This window comes from Penicillium solitum, assembly GCF_028829755.1.
Source record: "Penicillium solitum strain IBT 25940 chromosome Unknown utg000004l_segment0_segment0, whole genome shotgun sequence".
Taxonomy (NCBI): Eukaryota; Fungi; Ascomycota; class Eurotiomycetes; order Eurotiales; family Aspergillaceae; genus Penicillium; species Penicillium solitum.
In genome coordinates, this window is record NW_027072124.1 from 3,220,110 (window position 1) to 3,239,172 (window position 19,063).

The window sequence follows — 19,063 nt, forward strand, 5'->3', positions numbered from 1 at the left end:
TTCCATTCGACAGCACCATACTCACTCACCTTTATCAAAATTCATTCCTTATCTCCATTTCATCAAGCCTATTCTCGCCAGTAGCCGCCAGGCAGTACGTATCCTCGATTCTAAGAAGGATGCGCAACTGCTCGAAATGCGCTGGGTCATTGTTCGGTCTCCACCTTGATAAGGTGGATGTTCGATCGGTTCAGACTTGAGAGAGCACTGATGACGAACTTGCAAATCCCCATGAGAACCACATATTTGAAGACTTACATGGATGATAAATGACTACATTCAAGAGGGAGACCCTCATCATCACAGAGATGGATGGTCTCGTCGACAAAGTCAAGTGCAGCTAGGATTCTGGGATGGCGTGGCCTTGGGTCTATTACTTTGAGATCACGAATTGCCTATATCGTAGTGATAATCGTGAGTTTCTGCCTGTATCGAGTCGTCAATGCCATCTCTCCGCAGGGGATCGTCAATCGCATAACTTCGGAATCTGGAAGCCCACGGTGCGGTACCTAAGGATTCAATTCTGATTCACGCAATTTCCACCACAAAAAGAAACCGCTAGGTTATGTGCTACTCGGATTATTGGCTCTATCCTTTCTTGGTCAGTGATCAGCCGTATGTTTATCACATGTGGCAGTCTTGGGCCCTTTTACTCGTTTTCTTCTGTTGAGTTCCTATACGCATTACTGAAAGTCAGGAGAAAACCGAACAAACTAGACCATCAAGATTGCCTTAGACAACATATCCTTAGCGCTAACCTGTCGAAAGTCCCCGGATGCCATCTTAGATTTCATAGAATAGGGATCCAATCGGATGGCGAGGAGGTGGATCCGCTTACAATTCACGGCCAGTTAAGGTTAGCGCTATTAACGTTCATACCATGGCGCGCACTGATTGGTTGTCGGCAGCAATAGTCCTCAGGTAGATAGTATAAATAGACACAGTAAGTTCTAGAAGAAAATGGGGCTTGTAGATAGCCCTAGATGCATTCGTACCCCTTAATTTTTGGATGGAAAGTTTTTCTTTAAAGCCTAGGAAAAATCCTTGAAAATTTAAAGACAACTTGTTTCGTGGTATTCTTGACAACCAAATATATAACCTTGGAATATGCAACACAATCACAATTACACAACTCAACGGCACAAATTTCGCTTCAATGTTTCCTGACAATGTCTATGATGTTGAGGACCTTTCCCCTGATGATCGTACCTTGTTTGCGCAGAAATACCGGGAATATCTCCGCCATATAGCGCAAGCAGCAATATGGACCACCTACATCTACTTTGCAGTGCGACTGTTTTTCACCTTGACAACTCTGGACGGAACATGGAAGATGTGGATAATGCTTGGCGTTGAGGGTTTATTTGGTCGTAAGTTGTCTTCCAATAAAGAACACCGAGCAGCCGCTGATCCCGTCAGACATGTCCCTGAACCACCAACACCTGTCCTTAGCCGCAACAACAAGGCCCCCACACCAGACACCCCGCAAGAGATTACGCAGCAATGAGAACCTACCCAGAGTCGATGTGTTAGTAACATGCTGCGGGGAGCCAGTCGAAATCATCTTGGACACAGTCCAAGCAGCATGTGCTTTAGACTACCCAGCTTCGCGATTTCGAGTCCGACTTTTGGACGACGGGGGATCAATTGACCTGCGAGACGCGATTATGAAGCTCACCACGAAGTGGACTCACCTGTCCTATCACACCCGCGGCAAGCAATCCGGGAAATCCTTTGCCAAAGCAGACAACCTCAACTACGCCCTGTTTTCCCTACAAACCGAAGACCCGCCCGAGTTCTGCACAGTCGTCGACGCCGACTCCATCTTGATGCCGGAGTTTCTACGCGCAACATTGCCCCATCTACTGGAAGACCCAGAGGCAGCATTGTTGACCACGCGGCAATATTTCTATAATCTACCCCGTGGCGATCCCCTCTCCCAGTCGCGGGATTACTTCTACACGTGTGAGAATGCGGAACTCGATCTTCTCGGTCATGCACTGGACGCGGGATCAGGCGCAGTCTTCCGTCGCGACGCGATTCTGGACGCGGGCGGATATCCGACCTATTCTTTCTCGGAGGATTGGCAGCTTTCGTTAATCTTACGAGGGCTGGGGAAGCGCACGATGCAGGTACAAGAGGTTTTGCAATTCGGTCTCGTTCCTACCTCTCTTGCTGGGCATCTCAAACAGCGGAATCGATGGCACATTGGACACTCTCAGCAGATTTCTCTATTGTTCCCTTCTGTCAACAAGGCAATTCCGGAGCATCTGCGTTGGGATATTGCCCTCGGAGGACTGTCTATCATGGCAGGTCTTGTGGCCTATTCAATTGGATTTGTTGCTCTGCCTTTTCTTCTTGTCTCTGACGGTGGGTTTATTCCAGCTGGATCGGCGTTGGAGGTCAAGATCCAGCTTATTCTGGCCATTGCGCATGTCGCATCTGCATGGGCATATGATTGGGCCCGAAGCGCACACGCGGATGTTCCATTTGCGCCATTTGCACACGCAGAAAATAGTTGGCTTGCTGCCGGTAAGTTTGATTGAAAATTTCCTTATGTCTGGTGGAAGGTGAACATTGATCCTAACATATTGCCTTCCTAGCCCATCTATATGCCATTGTACAGTTCCATCTACTCGGAAGTAAGCCAAAGGGATCCTTCGTTACCGGAAGCACCGCCAATTCTAGTGAAAGCGCCACATCCATTTCGCCGTTCCAAAAGGCATACAGAGATACTCTCCGAAGTGGTGCTTTGTTGAACGTCTTTCTTTTTATTGCCACTGCGGGAGCCATGCTCTTTGCTGTCTGGGTGGCCGTCTCCGGAGATGGATCGACCATTCTGAAACTACTCACTACAATCGCTTGGCCGCCGTTGCTGCACTTGTGCTTTTTGGCCATTGTCAACAATTGGGTACCCATTGCTCATCTCTTCAATTCTCCGATATATCACTCTAGAGACTCTAGATTGCTCGCCACGGAGAAGGGAATATCGTACCCACGACCTGAGGTTGAAGAGCAACTTAGCTCTGACAAGTCTTTGCTCAGCCTCTGCTGCTCCTTTGTGGTGCCAATTGTTCTTCTGGGGGCGCTTATGGGCGTTGTGGTATCATAGGGCTTAGCCACTTGGTTTTAGATTGTATATCATATTCCTGAAGTTGGGGATGCAAAGAAAGAAATCGAGATATTCTTACAGAAAACCTCTGGTGAACCATGGTGTCCTTTTCACAACGCGATTTTATGCGGCCGCTTTCCTTGTCCAGTGCTAGCACATAGGCATTTAATACTCGGATTTGGTTCTCTCAGCATGTTATTAGAGACGCTGTCTATTTACGCCTTGATGCCTCTTCTTGTTGGTGTTCTGTTAGTGTTCTACCTACTACCTTTGCCGTCGGTGTCCTGATATTACATCACGTCTTCCTCGCATATTCGTCCTATTCTCGCGGTGAGCTCGTCACGTTCTCGTAGTATCCTCGCTATACCCTCGCCATGTTCTCGCGGTATCATCGGTGTATTCTCGTTATGTCCTTATAGCCTCTTCGTCGTATTGTCGTACTGTATTTGCTATATCTTCGTCGTATTCTCGCCATTCCTCGCGGTACCCTCGTCATGTCCTCGTTTTATCCTTGTAGTGGCTTAGTGGTGTCTTTAGAAGTATCTTCTTTTACTTTCTAGCCAGCACAAAAGACCGCAGCCATGTAGTAAGACCCAAAGGTCGTAAATAAATCTTCTATGAGTAGGACTAATGTGATTAATTACCACATTGGCATATTAATCCTAATATAACTACGTAATCCTACTTAAGATGATCTTAATATGCTCGAGAACATTCTATGTACAATAAACAACTGGTAGCAAAGCTCGTACGAGAAAATATCTCTGATATATAGCTATGGAGAACAGAGAGGATTTTTCTAGCACGGAATCAGGCCCCGATAGACGGCTAGACAGAGACATCCCAGCGAGAACCTTCTCGCTTCCGTTCACGAAATGGTCATACTTTTAATAACAAGAGTAGATGTTGCCTCATCCAGCACGGGCAAGAAGGTTCGAGATGGAAATCTTCTTGCGCGGAACCAGTTTACCCAGAACGTTTGGAATATACGATGGGAATCCCGCGTTTATCTGCCCCAGAATCCCCCAGGACTGCTCTGCATCGGCATCATACGGTGCTGTACCCGCAAGCCCCGTTGTGTTGAAGGATGCATACACCAAGGGGACATCGTCAAAGGAGACCGAGGCATTGACCACCTTTCCATCGAGACCATCACTGCCGATGAAGCGCACGTTTCCGACTGAAGCAAAAGCAAGGGGTGCGCCTGTGTTGACAGCGTAGGTCCGCGCGGCGGCCACATTTACCTCGGCAGCCTCAAAGGGCAATGCTTCGGAATCACCTTCGTTAGGAGTGACTGTAAATGAAAGTTAGTAGGGGGGCACACAGCTTGCAAGAAAAGCATTTGAAATTCAGCTTACATGGCCAGGACGCGATGTGTAGTGTCTCCTTCTGGGACTGGACATTGAAGGTCATAGCGGGGTGGAAGTGTTCCCAGCATTCCAACAGACCCCAGCGGCCGTATGGGGTCGCGATTACTTTGAGATCGTCGATGGTTCCGTCGGACCAGATCTCACGTTCGCCTCCTGATGGTCGCAGCTTGTGGCGCAGCAAAAGGACCTCGCCCTCCGGCGAAATGAGTGCTTGCGCCATGTAGATGAGGTCACCTTCGCGATGCGAGAATGCTGGCACGATATAAACCCGGTTATGTTTGGCGGTAGCAATGAGGGTGTCCCATTGGGGGCTGCCAACGATCAGAGAATTGTCAAAGTAGTTTTCGATATGGTCTTTCATGGATGTGCTGTCCGCGATGCCTTTGGGATACCTAGAGAATATGGAGCCAGGATCAGTATTTTACGCCGTTGGTTGTGCGTAGGAGAGAGAACATACCCGGGAAACCATAGCTCAGGGAAGACAACTAGATTGGCGCCCGCGTTGGCAGCATCTTCGATAAGGTGGGTGGCTTTGACTACCGTCTGGTTGAGATCGAATTTCACGTCTGTCCAGTTCTTGTTCATCACAGGGAGCGGCCAGTTTGCTGGTGGTGCTCGGACTATGGCGACGGTCAAGTTGTTGTACTTTGTAGAGCTGGTGGCAGTTGACTGTCCATGATGGATGCCAAAGGCAGTTCCCAACAGCATTGACACTAGAGTGAGACGCATTGTGGTGGGTCGCGAGCTTGAGGGTGTTTGACTTAGGTTACTTCCAAGGTTATACTGGGAGCCTTTTATAAACTACATACCTAGATACCTAGATAGATGCGCGAACCCGAACCCGAGAACATATCCCGAAGATAAACCGATAGAATTTTATGGTTCCATATAAATCATATAAAGTTGCCGTGCAGGCATGCCGAAAGGCAAATCCCGACAAACCCCGTTCGGTGAGAATACCAGTTATCACCATTTGCGCCTTGTAGAACCCTCGTAATTCTATTATCATCTTCAGTATTATCTTCGTTATCTCCACAAGCGTCATCTTTATCAATATTCTTTTCATTATACTTTCCACCAGTATAATTCTCGTTAACATAATTCTCATTAGTATCATCTTTATCATTCTAAGGTTGTTTCTACTATTACGTAGTATTCTTATCACTATTTTCTGTATCGTTTTCATCGTCATTTTAATTAGTATCATCCTTAGTGTAATTTTATCATTTGTATCCTTGGTATTGGTATTATTTCGTGCTTTCTGCTAAAGTAGACACTTTATATGGACTAGCTAATATCCTACGCATTAACGCCTTTAGTACTAAGGTCCCACTCATATATAGCCTACGATCCCTGTAGGCCGGAAATAGAATTAAAATATCTGTAAAGCGCTTGTCGCCTTCCTTTCTAACCTTAGCCGTGAGCACACTCAAAATCCCACTGAAGCAGGCATATTATTTCGGCCCTGTTACCACAGTAGGAGAAACCGAAGTACCAGGGAACCTAAAGCTTCCCCCAGAGCTTGATGAACAAAAGTACAAGGGTGAGTCGTAATACCCGAAGCGGTCGAGGCTAGCCGGTCGTCTTCAGCGGTGTTTATCTTGGCTTCATTCAGGTTGACAGACCAAGGATCTTTATGTCCGAGACAATTTCCACAGCTTTCACTTAACTTCCCGCTCAAGGGTGGGGAACATGTATGTGTCTCGCTCCTTCAAGTATATCGAAACCCACTTCCAGAGCCGCTGATCAGCCACAAACCTGGGATTCAGATTTGCCATTGTCGCCATATGGCGTGCCAGTGCCAATCTCTCGGGCCTGTTACATTCAAAGTACTGTTTCTCATTCCGTATTTCCTCGGATGTCGCGGTGTATTGGGATACGACCTCAACGAGTTGATAAACTCATCCCGTTTCTTCAAATCGTGAAGCTTTTCATGCAGCTCCTGTCCAGGGACAAGGGATTGGAAAAGCTTTGAGAAGCGATCGTAATCTTGGATAGAATCCAGATTAACCAAGCGAGCAAATTGCCAAAGATCATTACTGTTCTCGAAAAGAAGAGCTGGTTGGCCATCAAACCCTTTCCTTTCAACAAAACCTTCCGTAAATGAGGCTATGAAATCAAGGGACGGTGGATTGCGAGAATGGGGTAGTCCAGGACAGACGAGTAGCATTGACTTTGGAACAGATGAGGCACAAGCCCAATCAATTATGCAGGTCACATTCAGATCATCATCCACGAACAAATTGTTGGTACTCAGGTCGGGATGGAACAATGGGAAGCCAGGGCTGATGATTTGGTTCTCTCTTTCGGCTAGCAAGGGAACAAAATCCAAGATAGCAAGGCCATCCCGTCAAGTCTCCATACCTCAGTTTGTTGCATGGAATGCCAATCTCAACTCAGCGCTCCACAGTGCGTGCAAGCAGTGGGTAATATCAACACCTATGCCAGATACACATCCAACACCACCAGAGCTCGTACAACACTCGCTAGCATCATTAATCCCAACGCGACCCGAACAGCCAACTATACTATAGCACCACAAACCCGTTCTGGTCATTCCCTTCCGACCTGACCACCATCTCGACCTGGACCCCGGATTCCGCATACCTCGCATCTCTTGCGACCTACACGCTCTGCGACCAGGTCAACTCAGTATATAACATCACCGCTTACGATCTAACAGACAAGATATAGCCAAGATGAAGCCTGGCTGAGTGAATACAAGCGCGTGTGCTATCTTCCTGTCAATGGTTCCTTCCCGACTACCGGGTACAACTTCAGCATTACGCTGACAGATGCTTCAAGTGTGGGAATCTCTACGGTATTTACTTCTAGCCAAACAGCTAGCCCTCACGCATCGTCTACGGTCACTGCTGCAACCTCTACTACCACAGTTGCGACCCCAACGAGTACGGTCTCAGAAAATGGTCTCTGTGGCCCGTCTAATTCGGAGTGGACTTGTTTGGGGTCTTAATTTGGCGACTGCTGTAGTAACTACGGTTATTGTGGTAGCTCGTCGGATTATTGTTCCAGCACAAATTGTAATGCTAACTATGGCACGTATGCTTGATCCTGCCTTGGGAGTGGGACCTTCAATGTTCAATGCTGGAAATATTAGGCTGTGGCCTTCAAGGCAAGATTAAATGTTTTGATATACCATATTTTCTTCTAGTTTGAGTTCGCTGGAATATGAAACTGGGATTTGCCAGCTGGCTGTTTACTTGTTCTTAGTTTTTTCGCCCGTCATATACTAGTGCATGGAAACTTGCAATTTATGTATATGACACTTTCCCTTGAGATTTCAATGATTTTAGCAGAACCAGGAACATTTGAAGGCAAGGGGTTAGGTCGGAAACGACGCTCTACATACCAAGTTTGTGGGCGATCCACTTCAACGAAAACCCTCAGTCAAAGACCCACTGTATCTCCGAGCTCGGGACCACTTACTCTTCCCTATCAAAGGTGGTTAGTTGTAAAGATTCCAAGGTCGCACAATACAGAGTTTGTTTGAGAAGAGTATGTACGGGAAAGATAGATGTCTTAGTGCAAAATGGGGGCGGACATGTGTCAAACTCGTCCGTTAAAGACACTCCCGCCCCTCGCGTTCCTTACTTCTTTTCAACCCTCGGAACTGCCACCATTGGGTCATGTCCCTAATAAGAGCGCACAGCCAGTGGCCTGGAGGCATTCCCTCCTTCATTCGCCGACACGAAGAACCCGTGGCCCCGGGAAATTTTGATGCCGCCTCTCGTGCATGGAGGCATTTTGTTCGTGACCAGTGGGTCGGCGGCAACGCCGCGGATCAACAGAAACGAGCTTTGATCGAACGGTGGGCAACAGTAGACCAACAATTTCGCGATGTATGTCTTTAATTTGGAAGAATTCTTATTTCTCCACTGACGCTAAGACAGAGCTATCAATCCCGAGCACTAGAGGACGAGCCTAGTTTTTTTGAAGGTCCCGAACTTACAGTATGAAATATCTACTTCTATTTGACTTCTTCTAATCGAGGTATAGGATAAAAATTTTACAGGAAATGACGTTCAAAATTTCTGTATGGTCTACTTCTACACCACTGAATTGACCCGCGAGAAAGAAGCCCTACTAGCCAAGTGTATCTTGGGTTTATTCCCATGGGAAGAAGGCTGGGAATTTCTAGCAGACGAAATGATAATGTTTCTTCCCTTGGAAGATAATCAAGGGGATATTCTCGAGACATTCAAGTTCCATCAAAGTGTCGCCCGACCCAACTTCCTTGATATGTATATGGCGCTCGATGGAACGGTGCTTTTCAGGGACTGCTATGCCAAGCTCATTATCGATGACCGGACCCTTGAGACCGGACTGGGGCTTTGGGTTGAATTCGCAACGAACGGTATCTACAAGAAAGCCTACCGGGCTCAAATTATGATGGAGGAATTCGCCCACTTTTATCGTGAAATCGGTCCGGGAAATCAGGTGCCAATAGAGCAGGCGCTGAATTACATAGACTCACAGGTAATATACCAAGACCGCGATGAAGATGCAGATCCAAGAGAGATCTTGGAGGATGAGCCGTGAGTCTGTCCATTCTTGGTTACGAGATAGTATATATTAATCGGTGCTTAGAGTCGATATGCGACGGCTGCTCGTGGAAATCTACCGAGGGGGTGAAGTCGATCTAGTGGATGACTATGCGCCAGGCTTCCGCGGGGCGGAGGAGCAGGGTAACGGCTTAGCGATCGGATATGATTTGGAACAGATACTTGCGAATGATGGAAATCCCCTCACTATCAAAGATCATGGAAGTGATCATTAGCTAGACTTTACTTATTGCTCCCACTTACCCGGTTCCTTCAATGAACAAAATACCCTTAATGTTCATTTATTGGTTATATGAGGCGCTTAGGGTATCATTTAATCGACATAAAGAAGCGATTGGTCCGGAATACGCATCAGGTTAATATTCGAGCGTAATTTTGGCAGTATTCACAGTTTTTGTTTGAGACCCGTATTGAAGAATGGGCACTATGTCCATCAATTTTTAATACCGTCCAGATCCAAATTGAGTACCCGGTAGCAATCCATGTTTTCGGCGATATACGCAGTCGTCGGGTCAGGGTAAGCTCAGGTTGGGTCGGCGGCGGCGGTTGCTATAGCGCAGGTGGTCTTGGTCGGACCAAACACCAGGGTAGCGAACGTAAAGCATGTACGGTTTTGTACGTTTTCTGCTTCATGTACATAGTGGAGAGCATTATGACACTGATGGGGCTTTATTTGCAAAGGAGATACTTCATGTACATTCAGGATCCTTAGACAAATTAAATCGACCCTGCAAATGTCAGATGACATGTTATATATTGTTCCGATTCGGTGGTTCTAGCGCTCTTTGGCAAAAATCTTGTTAAAACTTTCCGGGTCCAAATCGCCGTTGAACAGAGTGCTGTTATTCTTCACAGACCCACCACTGATCATGTGGAGCGAAGTTCTATCGGGATGCTTGCCTCTGGTGTCGCCGTTGAATACACGTGAACTTTCGTCTATTTCCATCCCAAAAAAGCCATGCGCGGAGCGGACCGTCTGGATGAAGCACCTATGGGTCAGGGGAAATAATATTAGATATTTGTCAAGTGAGGGCAGCAAGGAGTGGGACAACATCGCAATACCTTGCCGACTTCTTTCCTCCTGGCTTAGAGGAACGAGACCCGGGGAATGGGCTATCGATGGGGGCCCATAATAGCCCATCATAGCCCATAGCCCACTGCTGGTTGGTCCTTGGGCCCCTATTTATGGGCTTTGCGGAGGTCTAGTTAAGGATTGGCAGGCCATCGCCAAAATCAAACAATAATATCTCTTATCAAATGATATTTGGCTCCGCTTTATAGTAACTTTTGATATCCAGATATTGTCAACCTATTAACTACTCATCTTTTGTGCATTTTATCCAAAATACTAGGTAGAGAGAACAAAAAGAAAGGAAAGGAAAGATCGATCCTATCGTAGGCAGGCAAACAAACAGTACAAACACGTCCGACATAGAAACATCCAGCAGAAAGGATCTCCCAACCTCCAGATCGTCACCACAGTCACATTACGCTGGCCCTCGGTCTCTTGGCGAAACCCACAAGGAATGTTGTGCTTACATATGTGACGATGCCGATGGACACTCTTTAGGAAACACCAGGAACAGACTTCAAGCGCGTCCTTGGAGCTATCTCTATTTTATTCCTTTTTAACGCCAGACGTGTACCACCGAGGACATTTGGCATGCAATTTCAGTGGGAGGTTGCGGGAAATTGCTGTATTTCTTAGTGAGAACTCAATCGTGAGGAATAGCAGGTTAATTCCGGGGGATTCGGAGTTTCAACCCCCTGGAAACATTGAAAGTTGCCTAGGCTGAGGGTTCGGAGTAGGATTGAGGCTGGTGCCAAGAAGAGAGGTTTTGTCGCAAAAAGTGGGCTGCGTCATCTAGTCTTTCGGAAAACAATATGTCATATTTTGAAACAACTATTGTATTGCAAAGCCTAGAATCAGAACGTATATGAATGTTCTCATTGGGAAGTTAGTAGGAATGAGCAACCGAGGGTAGCGAAGGAATATGTGCCTTTGGTCCAACCAAAGTGTGTATACACTTTTGACATTCTGCATACCTAGTTTGGATTAGAGCCATATGCGAAGGCAGTAAAAATAGAGTAATCATCCGCTAAAATCTCAAATCTCTACGCACTCGAAGCTCAAAATTGAGGAGAATCGAACCCCTTGGAGCGACAATCTTCTCCGCAATATGGGGGATCGTCATCCCCGCTTCCCCTCAAAGGGTCCGTTCGCGCCTGTTCAGAGAGGCTGTTTCAAGATCCCCCACAAAAGTAAACGTACCAGCACCCAAATTTCAATAAACGATCGACCGGTTTCAAACACCGAGGTATCAATTTTGAATTCGCCCGTGAATCCGGGGGGTGGCCGAGGCAGTCTTTCGATTCATGTGGACCCGTCAGCAGTGGATGAATTGAAGAACAAAACCCCATCGCCAGTGAGTTTACGACTAAAATATGAGTTGATTTCCTCAAGTCCACTCTGCACTATACCCATTATTCACGCCATGTCTTCCACCACCGAACCAACGTCCGGACACCTCGGACACCTCACTCCTGACCAGGAAACAAAGGTAATTGAATTCTGGATCATCATCTTGACCTCCGTTGCGACTGTTCTCTCGGCTGTTTATGAGGTCCCGATCCCAAAGGGCTCCTCCAGCAAGCTGTTTACTGCTCTGGACAAGATCAATGAGCCAACGGTAGAGGCTATTATCAGCGCATTGAAGGGGGAAGATTCCAATGGAGAAACCTCGAATGGGACCGTACCGGCGGAATTAAATGGCGAAACCAATGGAGAAACGACGGCTGAAAATGGCACGGACAATAAAGAGCAGAAATCACTCGACAAAGTAGATGCGCTCATGAATGAAAATGCCAAAGACAACATCATTTCAGAAATGGCCAATCGAAAGGTCACCCCGGCGCACTTCGCTTCCCTCTTCTCACAGCTCCGAGAGTTGGGCGTGCAGGATGCAGAAATCAAATCTATGGAGACTATCCTCTCCAGGATGACACCCCAAGAAATGTGCTTCGCGATTTTGAAAATGATCAAGCAAGAAAATCCGGATAGCTTATTGCTCCGGTTCTTGCGCGCCAGGAAATGGGATGTCGGAAAGGCATTCTCGATGATGGCGTCTAACATCCTATGGAGAAAGGAAATGGAAGTTGATGAAGAGATTCTGCCCCGGGGAGAGGAGTATGCCCTCGAGCAATCCCATAATCCGAAAGCTACTCCCAAGGAGAAGAAGGAAGGTGCCGACTTTACCAACCAACTCAAAACAGGAAAGAGTTTCCTTCACGGCTTTGACAGGGACGGTCGGCCTGTTATTTATGTTCGAGTGAAGATTCACAAGCCAGGTGCCCAGAGTGAGGAGGCCCTCGAGCGGTATATTGTTCATTGTATTGAGTCGGTGCGACTCATAGTGGTTCCTCCGGTTGAAACTGGTGTATGTTTGACCATGACGTTGAGATATTGACTCGCCCTGACATATTCCCAGACAATTGTTTTCGATTTAACAGGATTTGGGTTGTCCAATATGGTAAGACCCCATAGTGCAGCTAGATTAAGGTGACTGCTCTTGTACTGAAATTCGCAACAGGAATACCCACCCGTCAAATTCATCCTCAAATGCTTCGAAGCAAACTACCCGGAGTCTCTGGGACAACTGCTCATCCATAACGCACCCTGGATATTCTCCGGTAAGTCATTCCACAAGGCCATCCTCGCTTTTCACTTCATAAAATATTCACAACATCCCCTTCCACCAAACAGGAATCTGGAAACTCATCCACGGCTGGATGGACCCAGTCGTCGCATCGAAAGTACACTTCACGCGGTCAATCGCCGACCTAGACAAGTTCATCCCACGCAACAAAATCCCCAAAGAGTTCTCAGGCGATGACAGCTGGACCTATAAATACAACGAGCCCGTGAAAGACGAGAATGCGGTTATGAAAGACACCGCGACGCGCGACTCACTCATGTACGACCGCATGATGATCGGCATCCGGATGATCAGCGCCACAGCAGCGTGGATCTCTGCCAGTTCTCAATCTGATGGGAAGGAAGAGGTGTCGAAAGTGGAGCAACTTAAGTCGCGACGGAATGCGGTTATTGATGAGTTCCGCGTGAACTATTGGAAGTTGGATCCGTATATTCGAGCGCGGTCGTTTATTGATCGGACTGGGATGCTTTTGCCTGGCGGTGGACTTGGGAGGGATGTTAGTGTCAATGGTCAGACGACGTAGAGATGTTTCTTTTGTATATTGTTAGCATGTGCAGGCAGTAATGGATACATTAATCCATATTTGTGATGGGGTTTATATGATGTGAACCCAATTTATGACCCACCTTCCGCTTTTGGAAGCATCTATTTCCGCGTGTACAAATTTCACCGAGGTGGTTCAATGGTAGCACACCTGCTTATAGTCACGTCTCGTATGAGGAGCCCTTCGGGGCTCAGCAGCGATCCAGGTTCGAGTCCTGGCCTTGGTCGTTTTATTTTTGCTAGGTGACGTAATGGTAGAACATTCTACGCACTCCGCTGCGAGAAAGGGGAAAGGAGAATGGTGGGTTTCGCCTCTGTTAATTCGACCTTACAATACATACTATGTAGGTAATTCGGACGTATCTTGTTCCTGATAGACTCGGGCGGCGTTGAAGGGATGTGGCCAGAACGTATGGCCCTAGTTACACTGTTACACTCGCATATTTCTTTGGTTAATAGATATGATTGGTAGAATTCGTCATGATAAATATGTACATTGAATCCACCCTGATGCTTATATACTTCGTGAATGCAGCCACCGGGGCAATATATACAAAACCCTCAAACCCATTTACCACTCCAACCGATCATCACAAACAAGGCTAACATCAAATCTCTCCTCTCCCTTCCATACCTTACTACCAGAGTTACAAGAAGCAACAATATCCCGGAGATCACTAATCATCCCACCAGGTCCACTAGCAAAGACACTGGTAGGACCGCGCACCGTCTCAGCTAAGAAATCATCAACCAGACGCGGAAGATCAGGATGTCTATTAACATCGTCCGAAGCACCCCCAAGCCGCTCAACAGCAGTAGGCTTATCACATCCACAGCACGCAGAAACAGACTTCGAAGGCGAGACCTGCACGACCTTCTCTTCAATCTTTGGCACTGCCAGATTGCAGTTGTCCGAATCCGAGTTCTCAATCGAGGGCGTCTTGCTTCCCGAGTCTCGGGTAGCGAAGATGTGGATCTCGAGGTTCAATGTATTCCGCGCTTTCTGCAAGAGATCCAGCTCCGCTGCCACCCACTCCGTATTCGCCGTGTGGCGGACTGCCCAGATGAGCTCGACCTTTCGGTCTGGTGAGGGTTGCTGGCGGGCAAGGTCTAGTAGAACGGGGAGGACGTAGGTAATGCCGGTCCCGCCGGCAATGCAGATTATATTGGTGCTTGGTGTCAAGTGACTGGTTATGGACTCGCCATATGCGCCGGTCAGGATGACGGGTGTTGTAGGGATGCCAGTAGCAGCTAGGTCGGCGACCTTTTTCGTTTCGCCGCTTTTCGCGCGGAGGATATATGAGTGTTGGACCATGCCCTTTGACACAGTGGGCAGGTTGAGGGGTGTGAAGGGGTGGGATTGCCAGATACTACACTTCGTGAAGGATAGGTAGTAATGTTGGCCGATGGACCAGGGGTCCTGGTTATTGTGCAGGTCGAGACGGATGACATCACCGTGTTCTGTGTCCGGGAAGCGAGTGATCGTTGCATCGGCGGGCTTAAACCCGAGACCGAGAGTACCGGAGTGGTCGGGGTGGTAGTGTAGTAGTGCTGTGCGAACGAAACGAGCTCCACGATCGAGGAACCAGAAGATCAGCGAGGGCCACATGAAGCACTTGAGCTGTTTCCAGTGGGCCCAGCAGGCGCCGATGTAGACCATGGCGAGGATGTAGTGCAGCTTGCGGAAGGTCTCGTAGCCGGTGAGTCTGATTCCCCACGGTGTGCTCAGCACAACGAGGAGGAGTAGAAGGATCATGGCGACGATGCCCCAGACGATGTATGTCTGAGTGACCCATTCAAGTCCGACAGTGGGTTGGGGCTGGTACATTCTCAGCTCGACGACACACCAGCTGATTGTGTGCAGGGAGCTTTGCACGAAGATGATATAGCCCAGCCAGCGATGGAGGAAGTTGAAGCTTTGGTATGGCAGGCCAGTGATGAGGGAGAGGAAGGACTCTCGGCTGCTCAGCAGCACGGAGAGCGGGGTGAGTGCGTAGGCCAGGGTACCGATGCGGTCTGACCACGGGCCGATACTGTTGCGGGTATTATATACACCGGGCATCTTCGACACGGGTGTGACCCATGTGTTGTATAGAATGCCGACAAAGCTGAAGATGAGGAGGTAGCCAGCCAACACAGCGAGGGTGAGCACTTGGAGGCGTGTTGTGCGGCCAAAGATAAACCGAGCCGCATCGGGCAGGAGATATCTCCGGGCAAATGAGGCAACCGAGCGGCGAACCTTGTATAGCCCGGCTAGTTGTGGTGCTGCTAGTGTTGGTGATATCGTTGGCGCATTGAACTGGTTCAGGACGACCCAGAGAAGCAAAATTGCGCCAATGACACACCACAGAATGCCTGAATATAGCATTCCCAGGTCATGGGATGCGTATACAAGGTCGAGATACTCGCACGATCCTGCATCACTGGTGCAAGGGAGAGCGCGATCGTAGTATCCCCAATGAGGCTCTAATGCTGTCGCTGCGCTCATATTCTGGATGTGGCGAGCATTCAATTTGGGGGACGACATTTTGTCTTGAACTGCCCTGTGCAGTGGGCTGATGTTGAAGACCAAGTATGAGCCTCAGCCCAGTTCCGATGACGTGGAGCGACGATTGAGCTCAAGTTGATGAAAATTCTGTGTTCGGTCGGATTATCTGGTCATGGCGAAGCGTAAAAGAGGGTTTGAGATTCTGTGAGCGAAGCCCACGAGGTTTTATCAATTGCCAGTACGCGAATCCCCATTTGCAAGCTTAAGGTGGCCATTTCGCATTTGCGGCGATTTGAGCACATTTCTCCCACGCCATCGGTGGGTTTCTCCACTTCGCCTTAGCGTAGGTAGGGAGAGGCCACCAGGTTATAAGACCATCGGCCTGGAGCACTGAGATCGGACACGCTATTTCCTCAAATTCCTCATCCTCTTATACCCAGAACACCAGTCAAGATGGAGGGCATGGACCACAGCAGCAGCTCGAGCAGCTGCAAGGTGTCGGTGAGTGCCAAGAGATTTGGAGATTCAAGTGGATTCGCTAACCAAAGACCAGATGATGTTCAATTTTAACACCATCGATGCCTGCTTCCTGTCCACTGGATGGCAGATCAAGAACAATGGCATGTTTGCCGCGACCTGTATTGGCACAATTCTTCTCGTTGTACTGGTCGAGTTCTGTCGGCGCATTGGTCGGGAATACGACAACTTCCTGACCCGCCAATTTGAGCGCCAAGCTGCGCACGGCACGTTTGCCAAGAAATTTGAATCTGCTCGGACGGCCGTGACGTTTCGAGCAACGCCATTGCAGCAGTTGACGAGGTCTGTGATTCATGCAGTCACTTTTGCAGGGGCTTATATCACTATGTTGTTGGCCATGTACTTCAATGTCTATGTGATTATTTGCATCTGCATCGGTGCGGGGCTGGGAAAGTTCTTGTGTGATTGGATGGTTGTCACAGTGGGAATAGATGACGTGCAGGATGAGACACGGAAATTGGAGGAGACAACGATATGTTGTGATTAATGATTTGATATGAACTTTGTATATACATTTTTGGTTTTTTTAGCGGGTTTATATGAAACAACTTGATCTTGGATCTGCTTATAATCCACTATTTCCTTATTTACATACACGTTGTCTTAGACAAAATTGAGCAAAAGCCCTCAATCATGCTCAATTGTTTCATCCAAAATTTCTTTCAACACTGTTTGTTGTCTTGTATATGTTGAGATTTCACCCTTTGTGGGTGGTCTTGGACACCTGTAGCAACTAGCAACAAGAACAATGAATTTCTTCCTAATAATTCGACCCAAGGATAAAATCGCAATAAAATCACCCTAACAATGAGTATTGCAACTTCTGCTGGTTTCCATGCCCTGAATCACTGTCTTTTCAATGTGACTGTCAAAGCTGCCCGGGAGGTTTTAAACAGCCTCAAATCCGCCGACAATTGGGAGCTGCCGTTGTTAGAACAATTTCCTACTGATCCATTAAGCTCTACATCGTTGACTCTTTGGTACAAAAATTGCCTATACCACTGATAACAAGGACCTTGGGAGCGATACCTCCCCCTTCTATTCCTAGATATGAATTCACCCGAAGATGTCCAGGACCTTGAACAGTGCTTCAACAAGGCCCACAAAGACTTCACGGCCACATTAAAGAGCCTCATACACACCCTACAGCGCGAGGGCTTCACCATGGAGAATTGTTGGGGAGTCTGCGACCAGCTCGATCTTCTTGATTCTCTACTAGGTGATATGGATGAACTTGGTCCGGAGATGGTATTGGGGTTTCCACAACAGCCCATCTTGCGCGGATTACCCAGATCCTACTTTCTGGACTACAAATTCCAGTTTGATTGTCTCTGTATCCAGACTGGATTGGATAATGTTCGAGGTATTTTGGCCGAGTGCTTTTACGACGACTGCGCTGAGCTTGCTTGTATCGGGTTGGAAAGTCTCCTGGCCAGGTTTCAATTCTAGTTGATCTTCAATGAATTGAGTTATTTCACTGCGTTCATCAAGGTAGTTGGAATGTGTAGTAAGGGGAGAAAGCAGTTCAGACATAAATACATACATATTCAGGCACCAACACGTGAGCTGGTCCGACCTTCCCCCGCAGTGGCTGGGTGGGTCCGGCGCCTTTCGGCTACACGTTGATGTACATATATCCCCGACCCGATCAGGGAATTATTCCACGGATGTATGGGCGCGATATAGACATAGATACTGTCATGGGAATTACCGCTTTGTGTTATCTTTGCTTTTCGCTGTCTCCTCCCCCATGAGGAATTTAATATAAAATTATGTAACCCAACGCTCTCTTTGAAGAACAGCACATGTAGTGGGTCAACTGGAACGTTGGGAACAGATCAAAATACCCTTGACCTCGTCCGATAAAGATACCAACTGAATATTAGTCTTATTGTCATTTTTTTATTCAGAACCAAGGGGTCAAACTGTGTAGTGACTAACAGCCATGAACGTATCAACGGGTGTTTTCGGGAGCAGACAGGGAAAGACAACCCATTCCTAGGCAATAGATGAGAGACCGGATGATAACCGTCAACAAGGTATCCAATCCATAAGTTTCAGCTCCAGTCTTAGTATGTATCTCCACCTTTCTAGAAGCCATTCAAACGAAGGGCGTGCCAAGATCATCATGCCAAGATCCTCTTGCCGAGCCGCTGAAGCGGCCAAACCGTATTGGCTCGATTTCTTATCCTGTGTACCTGTCCACGGATGTACCTGCCTGGATCGTTACGCTTCCAAATGATAAGAATATCAAACCCGAGGACCCATATCTTGATTACAAACAATCTCCTTCCCCACGATTGACATAGAATATACCGACCCCGGACTAGCTCCAACACCCCGGTCTGAGATAAGGTATAGCGTCGGAAGCAACCGCTGTGATAAGGGAAACGGACAGCCAGTGACAGGTGCACTCGACAATCCCCGCGCTTTTAGCTTGCTAGATTTGAGCTGCTAACCGAAGGCTTGTGGTCCTTGGCATACTGCGATTTTACGTAACAGCCTGAGAGTCATGGATGATATGGATGCTAACAAAGCAACAGAGGAGCCTATAGTATCTGTAGGTAATATCGCGGATACAGACCTCGTAGCTATCTTCACCAGCTCCCATGTCACCGCCAGATAACAAAGTCGCAGTGAATTCCCCCGCTTCGAAGATAGTGGTGAGTCAAGATACCAGGCCTAGTATTCCGAAGATCCGAAGATACTCGACG

At 47.8% G+C, this 19,063-nt stretch overlaps 8 protein-coding genes across 8 annotated transcripts; 6 read left to right on the top strand and 2 right to left on the bottom strand.

The window, feature by feature from the left end:
• Window positions 1-1,060: 1,060 nt before the first annotated feature.
• Window positions 1,061-3,112, top strand: N7455_007223 (glycosyltransferase family 2 protein; the record flags this gene model as incomplete). The annotated part of the gene is made up of 3 exons (XM_040957837.2): window positions 1,061-1,370; window positions 1,420-2,532; window positions 2,604-3,112. Coding segments are annotated over 3 exons (1,932 nt in total), but the record flags the coding sequence as incomplete, so codon positions are not given.
• Window positions 3,113-4,023: 911 nt separating this feature from the next.
• N7455_007224 (uncharacterized protein) lies at window positions 4,024-5,211 on the bottom strand (the record flags this gene model as incomplete). The annotated part of the gene is made up of 3 exons (XM_040957762.2): window positions 4,024-4,406; window positions 4,471-4,874; window positions 4,940-5,211. 3 exons carry the CDS (start codon window positions 5,209-5,211, stop codon window positions 4,024-4,026), a joined length of 1,059 nt encoding a protein of 352 aa, XP_040811853.2.
• A 1,382-nt stretch (window positions 5,212-6,593) lies between these two features.
• On the top strand, window positions 6,594-7,428 carry N7455_007225 (uncharacterized protein; the record flags this gene model as incomplete). Its single annotated transcript, XM_065605562.1, has 4 exons — window positions 6,594-6,904; window positions 7,017-7,134; window positions 7,166-7,303; window positions 7,330-7,428. The coding sequence occupies 4 exons, from the start codon at window positions 6,594-6,596 to the stop codon at window positions 7,426-7,428; spliced, it is 666 nt and encodes a 221-aa protein (XP_065461416.1).
• Window positions 7,429-8,129: 701 nt separating this feature from the next.
• Window positions 8,130-9,280, top strand: N7455_007226 (uncharacterized protein; the record flags this gene model as incomplete). The annotated part of the gene is made up of 4 exons (XM_040957820.2): window positions 8,130-8,342; window positions 8,394-8,453; window positions 8,500-9,038; window positions 9,091-9,280. 4 exons carry the CDS (start codon window positions 8,130-8,132, stop codon window positions 9,278-9,280), a joined length of 1,002 nt encoding a protein of 333 aa, XP_040811861.2.
• Window positions 9,281-11,560: 2,280 nt separating this feature from the next.
• Window positions 11,561-13,304, top strand: N7455_007227 (CRAL-TRIO domain-containing protein; the record flags this gene model as incomplete). Its single annotated transcript, XM_040957785.2, has 4 exons — window positions 11,561-12,502; window positions 12,554-12,595; window positions 12,656-12,755; window positions 12,829-13,304. The coding sequence occupies 4 exons, from the start codon at window positions 11,561-11,563 to the stop codon at window positions 13,302-13,304; spliced, it is 1,560 nt and encodes a 519-aa protein (XP_040811874.2).
• A 591-nt stretch (window positions 13,305-13,895) lies between these two features.
• Window positions 13,896-15,851, bottom strand: N7455_007228 (ferric reductase family protein; the record flags this gene model as incomplete). Its single annotated transcript, XM_040957758.2, has 1 exon — window positions 13,896-15,851. The coding sequence occupies one exon, from the start codon at window positions 15,849-15,851 to the stop codon at window positions 13,896-13,898; it is 1,956 nt and encodes a 651-aa protein (XP_040811857.2).
• Window positions 15,852-16,031: 180 nt separating this feature from the next.
• On the top strand, window positions 16,032-16,836 carry N7455_007229 (copper transporter family protein; the record flags this gene model as incomplete). The annotated part of the gene is made up of 2 exons (XM_040957717.2): window positions 16,032-16,313; window positions 16,366-16,836. Exons 1-2 carry the CDS (start codon window positions 16,266-16,268, stop codon window positions 16,834-16,836), a joined length of 519 nt encoding a protein of 172 aa, XP_040811751.1. The 5' UTR covers window positions 16,032-16,265.
• A 563-nt stretch (window positions 16,837-17,399) lies between these two features.
• N7455_007230 (uncharacterized protein) lies at window positions 17,400-17,798 on the top strand (the record flags this gene model as incomplete). Its single annotated transcript, XM_040957825.2, has 1 exon — window positions 17,400-17,798. The coding sequence occupies one exon, from the start codon at window positions 17,400-17,402 to the stop codon at window positions 17,796-17,798; it is 399 nt and encodes a 132-aa protein (XP_040811829.2).
• Window positions 17,799-19,063: the final 1,265 nt, after the last annotated feature.